At 40.6% G+C, this 22,482-nt stretch overlaps 1 protein-coding gene across 2 annotated transcripts in view; it reads right to left on the reverse strand.

The window, feature by feature from the left end:
* NRP2 (neuropilin 2) overlaps window positions 1–22,482 on the reverse strand; it is a 130,338-nt gene that overhangs the window by 39,688 nt on the left and 68,168 nt on the right. For both annotated transcript variants that reach the window (XM_040441380.1, XM_040441381.1), the window contains exons 8-10: window positions 13,150–13,294; window positions 9,705–10,048; window positions 9,177–9,321 (exon numbers count right to left, since the gene is read on the reverse strand). In XM_040441380.1, the coding sequence (XP_040297314.1) occupies window positions 9,177–9,321; window positions 9,705–10,048; window positions 13,150–13,294 (634 nt within the window). The remainder of the gene's footprint in view (window positions 1–9,176; window positions 9,322–9,704; window positions 10,049–13,149; window positions 13,295–22,482) is intronic.

Genomic DNA, 22,482 nt, shown 5'->3' on the forward strand with positions numbered 1-22,482 from the left:
AAACTCTGCAGCAGAACAGATTCTGGGGAGCTTGGTTACTTTCCACCGTGCCAGTGGCTGCTCATGCGCGATGCATGCAGACTTCTGCGGCCATTTGATGAGATCACCAAACTTGTCAGTCACAGCCCGGATACCATCAGTGACATCGTACCTTACGCCTTCTTTCTGGAGCATGCATTGTGTCATTGATCAAGCCATCGAGGAGCAGAAGCTGGAAGATGAGGAAGTCGCAATGCTGAATGAATTCCCAGGGGGGGCTACTCCATCTGAGACAAGTCAGCAGGAGTCTGAAGAGGTGTCAGAGGAGGATGGTGGCTAAGGGGAGGAGGAGGAGCAAGAAGAGAACTTTTAGGGGATCCCTGGTGTTGTCCGTGACTGAGGGAGGAGACTGAGGACGACATTCTCCTGGGCGATGAGCAGGAGCCCGGGCGCTCCACCGCTTCCAATTTAGTGCAAATGGGGGACTTTATGCTCCAGTGTTTGAAGAGAGACCCCCATATATAAAGCATAAAGGACAAGGACCTGGGTGGAAACGTACTTAGACCCCCGGTACAAACACAAAATGGCGGACATGTTAACAGCATCACAGAGGGCTGGCAGAATGCAGCATTTCCAGGCCTTGCTGCGAGAGATGCTGCATTCTGCTGTTGCGGGCGCTGGCAGAGGAATTTCCACCCACAGAGATACAGGTGCGGGTACCAATCCTACCGCGCATGCAAGAAGAGGGCGGTTTGATGATGTGTTGGTCACTTCGGATATTAGATCATTCTTGCAGCGAACTCATCAACAGCCGCCCTCCGGATCCAGCCTCAGGGAACGCCTAGACCGACAGGTGCCCGGCTACATTGGGTTAATGGCCAATGTGGACGCTCTGAGAAGCGATTAACCCCTGGACTACTGGGTTTGCAGGCTTGACCTGTTGCCAGAGCTGGCACAATTTGCCATGGAGCCGGGGGGATCGTGACTGATAAGCACAATCGCCTAGCTCACGACAGTGTGGACTTCCTCACATTTCTAAAAAGGAATGAGGCATGGATCTCGGAGGAATTCAACACCTGTGACGACCACGTTTAATTTTAATTTCCTCATGCCAGCCCACACATATCCGCCACCACACAGAACAAAAAATGGTCCCTGTCTTATGTAAATACAGCGGCATAAAAGGCCTTTTCTGTCCGGTGAATGCCTAATGTTTGGGGCCTGTACTCCACTGGCCTGCAATAAAATTGTTATCCAATGAGCGTCTAATATACCTCCAGCCAGATAATCATTTGATCTTTTTTGTACGGTGAATGCCTAATTGTTGGGGCCTCTGAGAAATTTTAACACCTGTGACGACCACGTGTTATCAAATTTCACCGATTATCATTTGGTGTTTATTCAAGAGGGAGGATTTCGTTAGCCATGTTTTTAATCCAATTTAATATTTTTAGTTTTTTTAAACATATGTATTTGACATGTATTTGTACTGGACTACAGTAAAATCGTTAGCCAATGACAGTCTAATATACATCCAGCCACATAATCAATTGATGTTTTCTGTCCGGTGAATGCCTAATGTTTGGGGCCTGTACTCCACTGGCCTGCAGTAAAAGTGATATCCAATGACCGTCTAAGATACTAACAGCCACATAATCACTTTTTTCTGTATGGTGAATGCATAATTTTTGGGGACTGTAATCTAACTGGCTAACATTAAAATTGTTATACAGGGACTGCCTAATGTACCTCCAGACACCTAATCACTTGTTCTTTTCTGTATGGTGAATGCCTAATGTTTGAGGCCTGTACTCCACTGGCCTGCAGTAAAATTGATATCCACTGACCGTCTAATATACCTCCAGCCACATGATCACTTGATCTTTTCTGTACGGTGAATGCCTAATTGTTGGGGCCTCTGAAGAATTCAACACCTGTGATGATGACGTGTTATCGAATTTCACCTATTATCATTTGGGGTTTATTCAAGAGGGGGGTTTCATTAGCCATGTTTTTAATCCAATTTTATATTTTTTGTTCTTTTAAACATATGTATTTAACATATATTTGTGCTGGCCTACAGTAAAATTGTTATCCAATGACGTCTAATATACCTCCAGCCACATAATCACTTGATATTTTCTGTATGGTGAATGCCTAATGTTTGGGGCCTGTACTCCACTGGCCTGCAGTAAAATTTGTATCCAATGACTGTCTAATATACCTCCAGCCACATAATCACTTGATCTTTTCTGTCCGGTGAATGCCTAATGTTTGGGTCCTGTACTCCACTGGCCTGCAGTAAAATTGATATCCAATAACCGTCTACTATACCTCCAGCCACATAATCACTTGATCTTTTCTGTATGGTGAATGCATCATTTTTGGGGCCTGTAATCTAACTGGGCAACAGTCAAATTGTTACACGGTGACCGCCTAATGTACCTCCAGCCACATAATCACTTGTTCTTTTCTGTACTGTGAATGCCTGTTTGGGGCCTTTACTCCACTGGCCTGCAGTAAAATTTTTATCCATTGACCGCATAATGTACCTCGAGCCACATAATCACTTGTTCTTTTATGTCAGGTGAATGCCTAATTTTTAGGGCCCATCCTCCCGTGGCCTAAAATAAAAAATTTCTAGGCTCCAGCAGGGCACATTTTTGAGAATTTCCCTTTAAGATGCATAAAAATGGCCCCTGATTAAAATACATATTTTTTGTGGGAATTGTTGTCATTGATCCCCCTCTAGTATGTCACTGTCCATGCTGTGGGACTATTTGTGCACTTCTAGTTAGTATTTGGTGGCTGCAATTATGACCTGAAGGTTTTCCAGGTTCGTCTGCCATTAAAGTGAATGGGGCTCGCCGCGAACTTGCATTTGCGCGATTGCGTTCGCGAACCGTCCCGGTCGATGTTCGTCCATCACTAGTAGAGAAGTTGTCTAGAAATGTACTTATGCTACACTACTTGGGACCACTGAGAGATTTCTAACTACTATGATGCAATCCAACCTTGGATGCCTAGGTAAGATAACGTATCATGTTAGTCAACAACTTGAATTCAATACGATTCCTGGCAAGTGGTTTACATCCTTACTTTGTAGTATGTGCATTGTCAGGTATGGTTATAATATTTCATACACAGCATGTGACTTTGGTGAGTAATCAGAGTGCAGTTCAAAGTCAGAGGTGGCTGGCCTGAATGGGAAGTGGCTGAGAATAGTTGCTAATTAACAAGCGGAAGACGGTGGAGACATTTCCTTACAAAGACCTTCCATCTTACTTTATAAATAACTGGTGCGAAAGGAAACTTGCCAATCACATGCCTAGAGGTCTTGTAACTACAAGGTGGTAAAAAAGAAAGAACATGAGGAGGGATGACATAAAATGGTGTGAAACCTCTTTAAGACTTTCAATATAATTGGCCTTAACCTATTACAAAAAGAAAATTGTAACTATAACCTAAGGAAAAGTTCAATATCTGAGATTAAAGGTTCTCTGGCACAATTCACAATGCTTATAATTCCTTTAATTCATCTTCAAGGGGTTCCAGATGATCAAATATTCTGGATTACTGGACAGTTATTGAAAAGTCTTCTTCAAGAAAGTCCAAAATAATACGTTAGCACAAAATCGGATACTATCAAGTAGCTTTCTAGTTAAAAGAACTTCCTGTTGGATTAGATCTCCTCAGCAATCATGGAACCCAGGCTAAAAGGTTAGATTTTTCTATATGACGTTTACTCTTTTGAAATGTATTTCCTTAGTCTAGTCTGGATCCTATGTAATAACCATTTAGTAGGCCTCTAATAACATCCTCACATCAGCCTAATACCCCTATTACAGATAATTATGCCTCTGATAAAATAAAATAACCTTGACATACAGAGCTCATGCAGCTAATTATATTACCATTATATGGATATACTGTAAGAATATTGCTAAATGATTTATTAGATTGCATAGTCGACAACTAGCGTGCCACAAAACTACATTTAATAATGTTGTGTTTATTTGGGCCCCTACATTGTTAACATTGTCCTCTAGATGCAATTAGCAATGAACTTTCTAGATTTCCCACTTCAATATTCCAAAGATAATTAAAATAAGATCGGGGCACGTCTAAAGCAAAGTAAACACATTTATTTTGTGCAAGATTGTAAAGTAATTCCTGTGACAATGTTGTATATGAAGTTACAGCTGTTTACCAGCAATACGGGCACCCTGAGGAATACCGCAGGAGAAACAGAAGAGACTCTGCTTTGTGACATGGTATTTTAAGAACCATGCATATTTGCGGCTCACTTCATAGTGAGAATTATAAGTATACGCCCATGTCTGGAAGATTCAAAGGTTTTCTCATTTAAAAAAGACACCTAAACAAAACTAGAATAAGACTACTTTCACACTAGCGTTGTTCGGATCCAGCGAACCGTATGCAAATGGGAATATGTTTTTTCTGGATCCGTTAGATGGATCCGGTGATATACCGGTAATTTTTTTTCAAATATCGAAAGAAAAAATAGCTTCTCCTATGTCCCGACGCATGTGCAGACTGGAAAACCGGAACCGGCAACGCGGCAATTTCTGGAACACTTGGTACCGGATCCGGCATTAATACATCTCCGGCAAGTGCGGTAGTGTTCCAGGATTTTGTCCGGTCAAATACCGTACAAGGGACGGAACGGAAGACATCCTGATGCATACTGAATGGACTGCTTTCCATTTAGAATGCATTAGGACAAAACTGATGCGTTTTTCCGGTATTGAGACCCTTTACTGGATTTCAATACCGGAAAAGAATAACGCTAGTGTGAAAGTACCCTAAGAAAGCAATTGTTCTATGTAAAGCTAAATGTAAAGCTAAAATAGGTATTTTCCTGGAACTGCTTATAAATACTAGTAAGCAAAAAGTAAGCAGAACACAATAAATTACATGACCACCAAAGCTGATTATCTTTAAATGAGTATTTCAGAATAGGCCATCCATCAATGCTCAGGATAGGCCATCATCATCTGAGCTGCTGGGGTTTGAAACCCCACATCCTCACTGCTCAGCTGTATCACAGTAGTTCTGGAACCAGAATAACATAGCTCCATCCACTGTGTAGTGAACAGAGTTGGTAACCACAGTGCTGCTCCAATTGAAGTGAATGGGAGCAACGCTACAGTCACAAGCTCCATCCACTGCACAATGGATGGAGCAGTGTAGTCGGAGCTACTCTGAAACAGCTGAATGGCAGGGGTGCGGAGTATTGGAGGATAGGCCTGAGGGTAGGCCATCAATATTAAAACCCTAGACCTGGGTTCGCACATGGGTTGAGAGCCTCCATCGGGGTTAAATTGACCTTTCTGATACTGTTGATGGCAAAAATAGTACAGTATGCATAGCTAATCTAGCTGAAAAAAAAGTAGAGCCCCAACAGACCCAATTCAAGTTTATGGGATTTGTCAGAGTCTGTTTGGATCCAATGACATCTCTCATAGCGCCACACAGCTTCCACGTAACTTCCACATAGGAAGAGTAGAACAAATATTTATTGATTTTCAAACGGATCAAATGATTTTATGTGCCAATCTGTCCACTGTCCAAACTGCTTAATATTCATGCGACCTTAAAAGTGAATCACTTCTTTTACCTCTTTAATACCTCCAACCAACAAGCCAGCCATAAAAATATCCGCTTACAGCCACAGAGGCACACGATTGGCAGGTGACGTAGGAAATGTTTGTGTATCTCATTATTCTACTATAGCGCTGAACATTTGTCTGAGATAATGGAAAAAAAAACTATCAGACACTGTGGTGTGCGAAATAGAAAGTGAAGAAGAGAAAGCCCCCCTTCTGAGCACAGACCGGCAGCAGAAAGAAATTCCAGATTGAGACGCCCAACAGTGCAGTAATTGAAAGCAGACGCTCGGAACTTCAAAAAAAGATCCATAGCAGATGCAGGACAAGGCTCGGAGCAGCGAAACACATCAGAAGGAAGCTGGACCCGCAGAATGAGCTGTCAGGTGTTCTGTATTTGGGCTGTTTCCAGTATACTCTCTTGTTTGAGCAGCTATGTAAGTTCCCAGTCTGAAGTGCTATTCCCAAAATGTATCAGCAGTTATAGATATTGATGAAAAAGTCACAACCTTAAGGCCTGTTTACTCCGAAAGATGATCGTCGTGATGTGAACAATTTAAAGAGGACCTGAAAGCTCCCCTGACATAATTATTTTTTCAGCCACTTGCATTCCTCGTGTGATAACAATTCTGGATTATTTTTTCTTACAACGCTATGTTATGCCATACCTCTGTTATTCCTGTTAGACGTTCATGAATAAAGGTACAACTGGGTATTGCCAGTTGGGGAGGGGGGGGGGGTGTCCCTGCACAGTCTTTCCATTGGCAGCATAAGTCATAGTCAGAAGAATAAATGCTCCAGAATTGTCATTTCAGGTGGAATACGATTATTTACTAAAACAGACATATCAGGAGAAGTGATAGGTTCTCTCTAAAGAGCATCTGTCACCATGATCAAGCCTATTAAACCAGGCATACTTTCCACATTTATATAAAAACATCACAATTCAATTCAAATTAGACAGATAATAGAAAGAATATATATATAAATATATATCATTATTTTCCCTTTTCCTGTTGTTCCTTTAACCCTTGACCATTGCTTGCCAGATCTTTGCTTAATCAAGCTTGTGTTACTTCATTTAATTGTTCTTTGCATTAATTACATGTTACATGTTAAAACAATTCATCACACAGTATGCTGACAAGAAAAATGACAGCCCCCACTGGGCATTATACGGGTCTAAAAAGGGCCAAGTCGTCTGGAGTCATTAGTGTTTAGCTAACCAGAGTTATGTGCAAGTTACAGTCTCTGGTGGAACATCAGATGGCAGCTCACTAGGGAGTTAAAACCATGACCATAGTGCTTCTTCATTAGTGACCCAAAGACATATGATATGTTCAACCTTTAGTAAACCATAACCTCAGCCTAGAGCTGGCCAGCTATTAACCCTGGGCAGCCAGTGCTATGGTATCTGAGACTGGCGGAAAAGGAAGGAACATAGAGGTGCCAGCTGTCATCCTCACTCACATAGCTTAGATCATGAATGTAATATTGAAAAGGAGAGATTTGTTTTCAAAGTTTTTTGAAAGTAAGAATAAGGTGAAGACAAGCGGGATTAAGAAGTGGCCACTCATATTTCATATCCAGGATTCCACAGATCATGATGAAGTGCTACAAATAGCCACTCATCATATGTACACTGGAAAATCCCATGTTCAATAATAAAAAATAAAATAAAAATATATACCGGTATATACTGTATATATATTTATTTATTTTTTACTGAACCAGTCAATTATGTATATTGGTTGGACTTGTTTAGCAATATGGTGCAAGCATGTGCTTTTACTACAACAATCTTCTTAAAGATGCTGCTGATGGGTATAGCATCTTGAGGTTTTTTTTAAACTAAGCCCATGGGCCTAAGACAGGGTTCATGGAATTGGAAGTGTCAGCACCGCAGTTGCAATCTTATGAAGAAAAAAATAAGATAGGAGTGAGTTATGTTTTTAGGTGAACCACTGAGAAGTAATATATTAAGGACCAATCTTTTTTACTTCCTGCAATGACAAGTAAGTAAGATGTGTTTGCCAGATGTGGTTACGTATATCTCCAGGGCCTGTCACCGAAGCACATCTGGTGAACAGGTTTTCTATGTTTCATAAGTAAATACTGTAACAAGCATCCTTCAAAATACAATATCAAAGAGACTACTTTGAGTCACATATTTAGATGGCTGGACCTTTGTTTTTTGTTTTTCAGTTTGAAAAAAATTACGATTCTGTGACATTTCCATAACACTTTTATGGATAATCAATGGGGGTCTATGGGGGTGCTTTTTTCCATTGTCCACATTTTTAAATTCCATACAAACTTTGGCAAATGTAATGAGAACTTCAGGAAGACAAGTGGAGTTCTTTTTCTTTATTTTTTTTTTTTCATTTATCAAGCAAAAGTGTCCAAGGGTGGACAGATGTGATTATATAGAGGTTTATGGATTATGCAATTCATATGACCATCACTGTTTTCCGTATTTTGTAAAACAAAAGATAAGTTGCTCAAATGTAAAAAAAAATTATGTGTATACCAATAAATAGTGTTGAGCGAATTGAAGCCAAACAAATTGACTTTGATTCGAATTTAAGGAAAAATGGCGGTAAAAAATTAAACAAAACATACTCACTTCATTCATTTGTATGCAAAGGGGCCTTGCGGCCATCTTGATTGCAGAAACTGCGCAAAATCTCACGTGAGGTGACGTATAATGTCACCACGCCAGTGCAGTGGCTGGGTGAGATTTTGCATGGTATCTTCAATCAACATGGCTGCGACTGCCTCTACGCGAGCAAATGGATAAGGTGGGTATTTATTTATTTATTTTTTACCCTGATTAAAAAATTGTAGCCTCAGAAGTTGCAACCACGGCATTAGAGGGGCTTAATGACGGGGGGGGGGGGGCGGCAAAAGCACCTACTACATACAAAGAAATGCGCTTTGTTATGAAATAATTTATCATGAATCGAATTTCTTTGTTAAAGTCGGCAAAGCAGCTGAATCGATTTTTCATAACTTCACTCATCTCTACCAATAAACAAGTAGGACTATATCCAATGAACTAGCTTTTTCATTAGCAATAAAAAGGAATAGGTCCTTGAAAAACATTAAAACATGTATCTGTAGAAGCTGTGACAGTTAAATGTCCCCTGAGCTGCCAGCTTGGACTTAATCTAGCAGAGCAGTTGTAGTAATGGATGGGGAACTCTGGATCTATATGTGGTACAGGGCTGCTTTCAACTTTGTTAGAAAGAGATTCTCATGTATGATGTCGGATTTTCATTTTTTATAATAAACATGGGATAACCCCTTTAAACTCCGGCATGCATATACTTAGTACAGTGAGACCTCTTTGAGGTGATCACCTAAAATTGCCATGAAAAATGGTCTTCTTTGTACCCACCAATGTAAAGAAATGTAAAACGGATTTAATAGTAATTGAAAGTCGGACTAGAACATGAAAGAAAATACATTGACTAAATATGTTAATAATAGAAAATGTATAAAAATGTCATTCATCAAAAATAAATGTGTACAATTAATCCCATGCCTTTTAATAGATTATCTTACCTGTTCTATCGCAGCCGAGTATCTCCATCCTCATGCCCATGCCAGCTGGAGACCACCTTTCTGGATAAACCCGTACAAACTGTGCAGCAACGGGATCAAATCTGCGCACTTCAGGAGTATCATAATGCATGTTTCCCTCAAACAACTGACAACAAGATCAAACAAGACATTAAGTTACTTCTGGATAACATCTCCCTTCACAGCCAAGTCATAATGTAAGCAAATGAACAATAGATCAATAACTATCGCTGAAAGACTGAGAAAAGCTGAGGACATGTAAAGTAGGAAAGTATTCCCAAAGATTGAAACAGAAATAACACTTGCTCAAGTATGAAATACAAGTCATATAAGTTTATCATAGCTAATAAGGAATTCAAATATAAGAACTGAAGCTGTCTACAAGGAGCAAGCCAATATGAACCACAAGCCCCAGCACATAGTCTTAGCCAACTTTTTCAAATCTACATATTAACGTTAAAGTCCATAATGGTCTCATTTACTCTTTATTTAAAAAAAAAAATTCCATACCTTGGCCTGCTCTGTTTTAGAATCCTGAATATACTCCCAGTCATTTCCATTCAAACTGTACGCCACTTTAAATTTCCGCACAAATGCCCTGTTTTCAGTGCTGGTATCTCCCCCTCGAGCACCCTGTATAATAATTCCTTTCACAGTCTTAAGGGTTCCAAGATCAACCTGCAGCCACTCCTGTCCTGCTTGCTCAGTAGTCATACGGGAATACCAGCCTGATCGACTGCTGACCAAGCGTGCCCCACCAGGAGGCCACAAATAGTCTCTGGTGGAAGATGCTGTGATCTGGGAGTCTGAAATAAGGCCAGACATCATCCCCAGCATGTTGGAGCATGGACCATCTGAAAAGCCAAAGAGGTATGACAGTTAAAATAATAATGTGGTATTCATACCCACACGCATTCCCAAGAACGAATCTTGTTTCATTGAAATTTGTGCAGAATATAAAACAAACAAAACAGACGTCGGCATATTTAGTTCAAAGCCAAAGACAGCTCAATTGACATATCTGCAGAGCCTAGATCCAACAAAGGTCATACAAGTATACTGAGTTCCACCTCAGCCTGAAATACTACAGGATAGTAGAAAGATCATTCATTTAGTTGAGGGGAACAGAGAGTTAAGGCTGTATTACACAGTCCGATGTAGCAGACAGTTGTCGGGAGGGAATTGCCTGCTCGCTAGCGGAGGAGACAGCTGCTATTACATCCAGCGATCTCCTCCGCAGCATGGGGAGAAGCGATCGCTATGCCATCACTTGTCCCCATGCTGTGTAGTGGTTTGCCGGCAGAAGATCGTTATTAGACACCACAATCTGCCGCCTGCCAATACTAATTTTTTAATGTGTCAAAAGATTTGGATTGCCCGTCAGTATTACACTGAAAGATGATTGTAAGCATTCATGCGAACCTTTCTTAGCGATCATCTGCTGAAAAATCAGGCAATGTAATACAGACTTAAGTGGAGACACCATAAGGCCTCTTTCACACTACCGTATGGCTATTTCAGTGTTTTGCGGTCCGTTTTTCACGGATCCGTTGTTCCGTTTTTTTTTTTTCGTTGTGTTTCCGTTTCCGTCCCGTTTTCCTGTATGACATATACAGTATACAGTAATTACATAGAAAAAATTGGGCTGGCATAACATTTTCAATAGATGGTTCCGCAAAAACGGAACGGATACGGAAGATATACAGATGCATTTCTGTATGTGTTCTGTTTTTTTTTGCGGTCCCATTGACTTGAATGGAGCCACGGAACGGGATTTGCGGGCGATAATAGGACATGTTCTATCTTTCAACGGAACGGAAAAACGGAAATACGGAAACGGAATGCATACGGAGTACATTCCGTTTTTTTTGCGGAACCATTGAAATGAATGGTTCCGTATACTGACTGTATACGAAGAAAAAAAAACGGCCCTCAAAACGGAAAAAAACCCAGTAGTGTGAAAGAGGCCTAAGCCTCATAATTTGTTACATTTCTCCTGAAATCCCCTACCTACCCCTAGACTATTCTATTAAAGGGTATAATTGAAATTACACCATGCCGAGATTGTGGAAAGTTTAGGATCCATCCATTTAATCCCTTAAAAATATCCCAGTATGGTGTTGCCAATGCTCTTCTCCGAGTATTCCAGAGACAAGCTTCAGGGAGAAAGGGTACTGGAGTCCCAATAATCTCAGAAAGAAGATCAGTGGCCTCCTTCCATAAACCCTGCATAACTGGTTGTTCCTAGATCATATGTCAAAAGTCGGACCGTGTGCAAATCACATCTAAGGGTACTTTCACACTGGCGGCAGGACGGATCCGACAGGCTGTTCACCCTGTCGGATCCGTCCTTCCGCTATTCTGCCGTGCCGCCGCTCCGTCCCCATTGACTCTAATGGGGACGGGGCGGAGCTCCAGCACAGTACGGCAGTTCGCGGTGAGAGGCCGCCGGACTAAAAAGTCGGATATGCAGGACTTTTAGTCCGGCGGCCTTTCGCCGTGCACTGCCGTGCTGCGCCGGAGCTCTGCCCCCATCCCCATTATAGTCAATGGGGACGGAGCAGGGGTCCAGCGGCACAGCAAAATAGCGGAAGGACGGATACGACAGGGTGAACAGCCTGTCGGATCCGTCCTGCCGCAAGTGTGAAAGTAGCCTAATACAAATGGCAGATGAGAGCCAGCTCAACTTAACCTGAGAGGTGTGAGATAACACCGGTTAAAGGGACTGTTATCAAAAAATTACCTATTATTTAATTCATGTTATGTAAAACATTTTTATAGACTTTTTGGTGAGGTTTTTTTTTCCATGTCACTACGTTTACAAAAATATATAAAATCCTGTAATTTTAACACTGGCCATAAGATTTCCTGTCTTTTGAGTGCAGGCACATAGGTCATAGACACAATGGACAGGAGCTGACCCCATTCACTTATATGGAAGAGTTTTCTAGGTATGCTCTGTGACCTGTGCAGATATCACGAGGTAGCTGATAAGCTGTGATATCACCTATTTTGAATGGTGGATCCTGTGTTAGGCTACTTTCACATTCGCGTTTTGTGCGGATCCGTCTTGTATCTGCACATACGGATCTGCACGAATAATGAAAACGCTTGTATCCTTTAATAACGGATCAGTTTGCATTATTCATAAAAAAAAGTCTAAGTCAAAACGGATCCGTCTTGACTTACATTGAAAGTCAATGGGGGACGAATCAGTTTTCAATTGCACCATACTGTGTCAGTGAAAAACGGATCCGTCCCCATTTTCTTACATTGTAAGTCTAGACGGATCCGTTAGGCTCCGCATAGTCAGACGGTCACCAAAACGCTGCAAGCTGCGTTTTAGTGACCGTCTAAAAAACGCAACAGAGACCAAACGCAGCCAAATTGATGCATTCTGAACGGATCCTTATCTATTCAGAATACATTGGGGCTGAACTGATCCGTTTTGGGCCGCTTGTGAGAGCCCTAAAACGGATCTCACAAGCGGACCCAGAAACGCCAGTGTGAAAGTAGCCTTATCTATATAAAGTTCTCTTTCTAATTCTGCCTGTGGCGATAATGATAATAGCTACTGAAAAGTTACCTGTACAGAACAGGAATTGATGACCTAATATTAGGCAAAGTGGCCAATGAGAAAATTGCAGGATTATACACATTTTAAATGTAGATAGTGACATGAAAAATGTTTAAAAAAAAAATCACCACACAAAAACATGATTTAAACAATAGGTTCTTTTCTGATGATGATTCCCTTTAACAATATATGGAGTCAAATACATTTAGACTGAGTCAGGTTTAAATACATTATTTAATAATGTCATGAATCTAAAATATCCATGTAAATACTAACTATTGTCAGTTCATTTACAGCCCATAACAAACATCCTGTCTCACCTTAAAAGCTATAATAATTAGAAAAAGTTATGTGCTAAGTATAACAAATGGCGCTTACCTGTGATCTGGCAGCCATAAAGTTCCACCCTCATTGCTATCCCCACGTTCCAAGTCTGAGGACGGAATCGGACAAATCGAGTCAACACTGGCTGAGGGAACTTGTTCAATACCACTTCTGAGGTGTCATTGTTTCCAGGGAAAATCTAGAAGAGAAGAAAAAGGAACATGAGCTGATGTAACTAGAAATATATATCTATACATCATCTACACTATTGACAATGTGTGAAAGGAAAGTTTGTCTTTCTGCTGGGCCAACAATGAGCCTGGGCTTGGATGGCATGGCCTGGTACACAGAAGATCTGTAAAAGCTGTGCACATGGGAAAGCTCAGTTGACCTTACTATACCCATGAAAAGCAATCAGATTTGTAATTAAAGAGAAAAGATCAAAGAATGGTAGTTTATGGACAATACTACGTTCCCTCTACAATAATGTTTACATGATTGTAGAAGACATTTCTTTTAATTGCAGGAATATTGAGGTATCACTAAGCATATCAAGAAACAGAGACCAAGAATGGCACAAATAAAAGAAAGATGCTCACAAGCTCAGACTTAAAGGGTTTGTCCAGTCTTTTTTCTTTTTCTTTTCTTTTTTGTTAAAGGCTCATTATGGTTTAAAATAATAAAATACTCACATCACAGGCCCCCTGCTGTTCCGATTCGAGAGGGACCAGGAATCAGAAACTGGTGGGGAATGTGAAGAACCGGAACAGGAGCGGCGGAGAATCAGTGAAGTGAGTATTGAGTTATTTTATTATTTTAAACCATGGAAAGTCTGTTGAAAGAAATTTATTCAGCTGGACAATGCCTTTAACCATATGCAATTCAAGTGTTATCCCTAATAGATGCAGACATAAGAAACCACTTTAATAAAGATCAGTAAATAGGACTCATTTTCTTGATGTGGTTAATGCTTACCGGCCTCTCGTACCAGATCTAAAAATTGTAAACAATCTCATCAAACTTTCCCAAATGGAGAATGTACTGTTTCAATGAGCTTAAAGTGATCAGAGACTAGATATGCTTTCTACATACAAATGAGATGCAAAATAAATTACAAGCAACTTGATGGGAAAAGCAAGGAAAAGGGAATGGGATTCCTGGCATTAATTAGAGTTAATAAGTTGAAAAGACTTCCTTTGGTAATTCAATGAAAATTCCCTAGCTTTGTAGAAGTGGGAAAACATCCTGTCTAGTAGGACAACATACTGGCTTCTATGTTGATGTTCTATTATAAGGTAATTGTTCACAAGCACATTAATACTCAAAAGCTCCAAACAAAGTAAACGGCTCTAATTCTTGCAACAAACTTCTATATGTTAGTAGAGCATAGATAATAACATCATTTCTCTGTGCTACCCACATGAGCAGGACCACATTACAGATCCAAAGGTTGTATGGAGTTGTAATACAGAAACTATAAACTAATGGTGGTCATACACATTAGAGAAGTAAATTGATGGTTGAACAACTGCTGAACAATCGATCTGGTGAACGACTTGTTTTACAGACGCAACCATACACAGTTTAATACATATTGGACATTGTAGTGATTCAAGCTGGCCATACGTGATCAGTGAAACCAGGTGAGGGATAAAAGATATTTCTTTAGATGAAAGTTTTTTCGACCCACAATCGGAAGAAAATGTAAAATACCCAAAAATTATTTCGGGTGATGATAGTCTATCATCAGTCATTCATTGTAAAATTTTACCTGACAATTATTTTGGTTGAAATTGGCAGTTTTTATCCACTTTATACTAATGTGTATGGGTACCTTTAGACTTTTTTGGACCCTATTGTACCTTTGTACAATTCATACAAAGCATGCTCTATTGTATACCCTATAATGGAGCTACTCTTCCCTGGAAGCTTCTAGTGGAAAATAACTCAAGAATATGGGACAACACAGAGCATGAATGTGTTTATTGAAAGACTGATTTATTGTCAAGAGGTGTATATATATATATATATATATATATATATATACAGTGCAGACAAAAAGTTTGGACACACCTTCTCATTCAAAGAGTTTTCTTTATTTTCATGACTATGAAAATTGTAGATTCACACTAAAGGCATCAAAATTATGAATTAACACATGTGGAATTATATACATAACAAACAAGTGTGAAACAACTGAAAATATGTCATATTCTAGGTTCTTTAAAGTAGCCACCTTTTGCTTTGATTACTGCTTTGCACACTCTTGGCATTCTCTTGATGAGCTTCAAGAGGTAGTCCCCTGAAATGGTTTTCACTTCACAGGTGTGCCCTGTCAGGTTTAATAAGTGGGATTTCTTGCCTTATAAATGGGGTTGGGACCATCAGTGGCGTTGAGGAGAAGTCAGGTGGATACACAGCTGATAGTCCTACTGAATAGACTGTTAGAATTGGTATTATGGCAAGAAAAAAGCAGCTAAGTAAAGAAAAACGAGTGGCCATCATTACTTTAAGAAATGGAGGTCAGTCAGTCAGCCGAAAAATTGGGAAAACGTTGAAAGTAAGGGCTATTTGACCATGAAAGAGAGTGATGGGGTGCTGCGGCAGATGACCTGGCCTCTACAGTCACCGGACCTGAACCCAATCGAGATGGTTTGGGGTGAGCTGGAACGCAGAGTGAAGGCAAAAGGGCCAACAAGTGCTAAGCATCTCTGGGAACTCCTTCAAGACTGTTGGAAGACCATTTCAGGGGACTACCTCTTGAAGCTCATTAAGAGAATGCCAAGAGTGTGCAAAGCAGTAATCAAAGCAAAAGGTGGCTACTTTGAAGAACCTAGAATATGACATATTTTCAGTTGTTTCACACTTGTTTGTTATGTATATAATTCCACATGTGTTAATTTATAGTTTTGATGCCTTCATAGTCATGAAAATAAAGAAAACTCTTGAATGAGAAGGTGTGTCCAAACTTTTGGTCTGTACTGTATATATATATATATATATATATATATATTGGGGTCACTTATTAAAGACCGGCATTCCCCTGCACTGCTGGAGGATGCACCAAATTTATGATGAGGCATGTGTCTCGTCATAAATTAGGCGCATCCTCTGGCCGTCTGTGCCCCTGGAGTGACATGAGTCAGGTACTGGAGTAGACTTCTGACTTCATTTATGGCTGTTTACAGGCGTATATGTTAGTGAATTTACCTGGGCCAATAGCCCGGCCCCAGCCATTCTCCAGTAGTGAGGACGGCATAAAAACGTTAAAGAGGACCTTTCACCTGGAAAAACATTGTGAACGAAGTATGCTGACATGGATAGCGGCGCCCGGGGATCTCACTGCACTTACTATTATCCCTGGGCGCCGCTCCATTCTCCCGTTATGCCCTCCGGTATCTTCTCTCACTAAGTTATAGTAGGCGGTGTCTTCCCTTGTCCTGTGGGCATCTCCTTCTCCTAGGCTGTGGCGCTGGCCAATCGCAGCGCACAGCTCACAGCCTGGGAGGTTTTTTTCTCCCAGGCTGTGAGCTGTGCGCTGCGATTGGCCAGCGCTGCAGCCTAGGAGAAGGAGACGCCCACAGGACAAGGGCAGACACCGCCTACTATAACTTACTGAGCGAAGATACCGGAGGGCATAACGGGAGAACGGAGCGGCGCCCGGGGATAATAGTAAGTGCAGTGAGATCCCTGGGCGCCGCTCTTCATGTCAGCATACTTAGTTCACAATGTTTTTCCAGGTGAAAGGTCCTCTTTAAGTTCAAAGCACTTGCAACTGCAAGTGATGAGGCTAACCATGTACTGTATATATCATGATAGAACAGACATACTGACAATGAACACATAAGTGCTAAGAATAATAATTTATTGTCACCCAAACAAAGTGCTGTTTATGATCTAATCACAAATCACAAGCTTCACCACTCTGGTAAAATAGAAATGTGAAAGTCCAATCTTTGCACAGAAGAGAGATGAAGGCAGAGAAGCAAATAAGATTGATGAGCCGCACAATAATGGCTTACTTACACTTGTATCATTTAAATGTTGTGCTAACAAATTGCCAATACTTCTCCTCTTACATTTCTCATTGTGAAAAACCTTGGAGCGATTTCTATAAAGATCCAAAATCTACAAAATGCTTCATTTCTATAATTCCTAGATCTAATTAATGGTGGTTTTCCAAATAAAAATCATTGAGGTCAGCCAGCTTATAAACTCATTTTTAAAGGGAGTCTGCCACCAGGAAATTCATTGTAAAACCAGGAATAATGGGGGAGATTTATCAAAATTGGTGCATAGGAAACCGCCTATAGCAACCAATCAGAGTGATCCTTTCATTTTCCAAAGGAGCTCAGACAAATGAAGGATGGAATGAGTTTTTCTTTACTCCAGTTTTGATAAATCTCCCCCATTGTCTTGTAGGGCTATATCAGTTAAATGCAATGCTGTCTTTCACTAAGCAATCCATTGCTTCATTCTGGAAGAAAAGTACTTTTAATCCATATGCGTAATAATTAGCGAATTTTAGAGGTTCTTGCCAGTTTTCAAAAGTGTCAATAAAAGTTGTGGTGCTTAGCAGAAAAGGTGGGTCTTAGCACAGTCCGCCAGATTTAGCATACCACCAGACACTAGAGTACGTTATATCTGAAGTCTACACCAGCCTGTTTCTGGTGCACGGCAAGGCAGAGAGGCACCTAATTTATTAAGAGGTATCTTACTCCAACACAGGGAGATCAAGTCTGGTGTACGGGAACACCAGTCTTAATAAATCTCCCCATATGTATTTTCTGTATTTCTCTACATTTGTCTCCTATACGTTGCAGATAATTTACATTTAGCTCCAAAAGTTCAGGCCACTGAGAAAACCTATTAATTTACAGTGACAATAGAACACTGTTGAATCCACAATTTTGAGCTTTGAACTACGTCTCTTTCATGATTACACTGCACACTTAGACGGAGCAGACATTTCTGCTAGTTGACTTGTGGCTCTTTCTGCCATCTGTGCATTTGTACTGCACCTGTAGGCCCTTTGTAGGATTATCTGCCCCCTCCCTCCATAAATATATAGAGCGAAAGGGGGTGAGGAGAAAAGTGCTTCAGAAGTCTGTGTACTAACAGGATTAGGATTTCAAAACTTCATCCGTGTGGAATTTGGGGATTGTAGTGGAGAAATTCAGATAAGAAATGACTTCAGCTGGAGGATAGCGTATAAGAGCAGCGCCACCTGTACGTTAAAGACACTTCTGGTCTGGATGATGCAAATGAAAGAGACGGAGAGTGTGCCCATGTCCTGTTTTCACAATGAATTCTAATCATACATAAATTATCACCTATTAATTCTGAATCTTTATGGTCTAATGGACATTCGTGAAACAAGTAAGTGGTATCAGCTCAATAGCAACCTTGTGCAGATTTTTTACGTATTTCTTTTACGGAATGTAATCAGGATATAAAATAGATGTTGTGTAAGGTGGTCATAAACACATCCTTTTAGTGTACGGACTGACTAAATCCAGGACATCAACAAAGGTCCCTTTGAGTAGATTTTATGATTAAAGGAAAATATCGTTTCTGAGAAATCTATCTGCTAAAACACACAGAACCGTTGTGCCTTTTACATGAGATCTGTTTGAGGACATGATCAAAGGAGCTGATATTGCCTCCTCTAAAGGCATCTTCCACTTGATTCCATGCTTGCTAAATATTCAGTAATGTTGCAATTGCCATGGAAACACTAAGGCCCTCACGCATAAAAAACAGTTTGAACACAAACTATCAGTGCTTCCCGTAGTAACCAATCAGATTGCTCCTTTCATTTTCAAACCTGTAAAAGCTGTAATGTCATTGGCTGCTATGGGTAAAACCTTATGGTAGAAGCATGAAACCACACATATGGTAGTTCTGGGATTTTATGACTTTTTATAGGAAAACTAATAGAAATATCTGCAATGAGAAGCCCCAATAGAACAAATATGATGCTGTCACTCTAAACTTAAGGGGACACTCCAGGAACTCAATATTCTTATGTACATGTACACAATAACATGCCAACATCGACACACAAACCTGACAGTATTCTACATAGTGACAACAGGTGCCATATAATTGGGCCTTTATGCCTGTGAGGCCTATAACATAAGACAACTGCACATAGGAAAGAGGTGCAGCAATATACAATACTAATTGGACAATGATACAGTCACAGAAGACGCCCTACCATGCGATGCCACGCATACATAACACTTGTGACGTCTCACTTCACGGGCCCAGTTCTAGTTTTTATATCTTTAATATTTTTCACTTAGGAACTTCAACTTATAGCTCTGTATGTGTGTCTATGGCATATCAAACATCATCTGCTGTTAGGTCCAAGAATGTTTCTTTAGAAATGTTAAAATGTCCTTAGTAATCGAGAAGCATATTGGATGTGATGGCCTTCACCTGATTTCTACAAAAGTCTGAACATAGTCCTTCTTCCTGCCAAATTACATCCCAGAAGCAGAGGCGCCTGTTCTGAGGCTTCGCTCTTGCTATCTGCACGTACAGTCATGAGAACTCATTAAGCAGGCTTCCCCTCTCTATCCTTTTCCATTTAGTATGCTGTATTAGTGCCGTTGACAGCGGGATGGGAATTCATTTCTGGTTTTTGCATTCAGTATCAGGCATCACTACCTCAGCACAGCTAGTCCATGCAACGGAGACAGAGGGATTTTCAGGCAATTCCTTTATTAAGGCCCGTGTCTCATTGTGTCAGAAAAGAAGTACTGTAATGTAATAACTCCCCAGATTATTTAGTGGGTGTGGTGGATATCGCGGAGACCATTTCTTTGGAAAATTAGGAGTTAATTGTCTGCAACCCCTTTAGATGGTGTATTAATGCAAACATTTGCTGTAAAATAAAACCGTACAGCATGTTTTCCATTCTTCCATGCCTGGCACTTTCCATGCTATGGATATAAATTTCGAGACATTCCATGGAAAATTGAAGTAGTGGAGAGAGAGTCATCAGAAGGAACGGTGAAAATATTCAGTGCATGTCAGGAAAAGAGATTATATAGGAGGTAAGCTTCATTACACTCATCAATAGCAAGGGATAGCTTACACAAAAAAAGAAATATTCTAAAAATGCATGTGCAAACTATGAACAATATAATTATAATCCATGCCTGATCCCTTTTCGGTGCCTCTGGCACGTCAGTGAGAACTGGACGTTACTAGAATATATAGGTTAAGCAAGATATTCACATTCTTTAATGTGCATAAAGCATGTAAATATCTCCAGTGAGACTGCAGACCTAAAACACTGGTTAATGGAAAAAACTCTTTTGTCCTAAGATATTTCAGCCACCAGGTGTCATGTCTCTTTTACTATGACCATTGAGGCCAGTGATAGGCTGCAGCGGTCATGCTGGCGGGGAGCGTCGGAGCAGGAGCGCTGGAGCGGCAGGGGATCCAAGTAATGTTTATTTTCCTATTTTATGCCATTACCCACCATTGGTTTGTTATTGGTTGATCCAGGATATTCTGTTTAATAGTTTTTTTAAATGACATGTAAATTGTCCCAGAAAAAAAAAAGTTCATGTTGCCTGTAGCAACCAATCAATTGAAAGAGTAGTCTGGACTGTGTTAGCTATGGACAAGCAGGAGATTCTTCCTCTGCAGCACTAAGTATAAAGCACTGGTGCATTAAGGCACAGAACTTTCTAGCTGGACCTCAATATAAAGACATTCACATAATTTATAGTAGCACTGTATTAATGTAAAGGATTGAGAACTATTAAATGTATCACTCTGCAAGCACATGAGGTCATGCACACTAGAAGGCTGACTTACTCATTTTCTTCCCTGACTGGAGACATATTTCCACTTTTTCTATTTCTCTCTGCTAAGAAAGTACATTTAAGCTGTGATTCCTTGATCCAGCTGGCAATGCGCCCACCCATCAGGCAGCAGGCAATAATTCAGCCATGCCTTTAATGGCCTGACACGTATATAGACTTGTATACATCTATTTAAACGCCTGCCTCTTCTGTGGCGCTGAGTCAAGATGCGGCAGTTATGACAAATCTACTTGGCATGACTACACAGATCATAATACTGCAGTGATCCGCCATGATGCCCTGCTCAAAGGTCTCTTGCATAAATAATCCTTTCCTTCCTACAAGTGTATTTGATCAGCATTTTCCCTTTTTGCTGGTGATGTTTTTTTTATCTTCTGTCACTATAGGTGTTTTATATAACTCTATAGTTTACAATACATTACATAATACAGATATTTAGAAACTGCAAACTCATTTCGGAATGGTATGGCAGTTTTAGCCCAAATTACATTAATATGAACTTATGAGACGCAAAATATTGCAACAATTAAAGGGGTTGTCCGGGTTCATACCTCCATTTTCACCCAGGCAGCCCCGCTGACTTGAGCATCGGAGCAGTTCATGCTCCAATGCTCTCCTTTGCCGCAAATGCATTTTCAGGAGTTCCGGTGACGAACCGGGCTCTCCATGGGGCTGCCAGGAAGCCCGGTGACATCACCGGCACTGATGGGCGGGCTTTAGCGGGCTAAAGCACGCCCATCTGAGCTGGTGACGTCACCGAACACACTGCCGGGCGGAAGCCTCCGTCCGGGAGTGTGTTATTGTAAACAAAAGAGCCCTTGCCCTGCGCGATCTAACGCAGGGCAAGGGAGTGCATCGGAGCATGAGCGGGCTACCTGAATGAAAATATGGGTATGTCCGGGTTCAGCTCTGAACCCGGACAACCCCTTTAAATCTAGCAGTTATAACTACAACATAGCAGAGTTCATTGTGTGCACTTATGTAAGCAACAAGTCAATAAGGAGAAAGGCGAAGAATGTTTTATAAAGGAGGGGGTGTTTTTCATTATATTCTTTCTATGATACGTGTGTCACATGTCCAATAGGAAATGGGGTGTCATGACCCAGAACCACTACCTCATTCTTCTTGAATGTTTGCTTTCTACTGCTGGTAAGAAAACAGGGGTTAACGCTCCCTTGGGAAGATGCTACACACACAGAACATAGTCCGCTTCCTTCCAAAATCTACAGATGGTGGCAGCAGACGGAAGACTCCATACATCTCTGCCAAACGTGATTGCTACAACAGATCCTATTTCCCTGACTGTCTGCATCCCTTTTCATTCGGTACTGATCACCCTTGCAAATTTCTTGGATATAGTATGGATCAATTAAGAAGATTGAATCAGAGTATTTTGGCCAATTGTATCACATTTGATCACACTTGAAACATCTGCTCTCAGTAGGAAATGTGATTAATAGGAAGCAACTGCTAGGAATGAGTAAGTGGTTTATAAAAATATAAAGTTGAAGGCTTTTACGGGGACAGTACAAAATGGTTGACA

This window comes from Bufo bufo, chromosome 7 (assembly GCF_905171765.1).
Source record: "Bufo bufo chromosome 7, aBufBuf1.1, whole genome shotgun sequence".
NCBI lineage: Eukaryota > Metazoa > Chordata > Amphibia > Anura > Bufonidae > Bufo > Bufo bufo.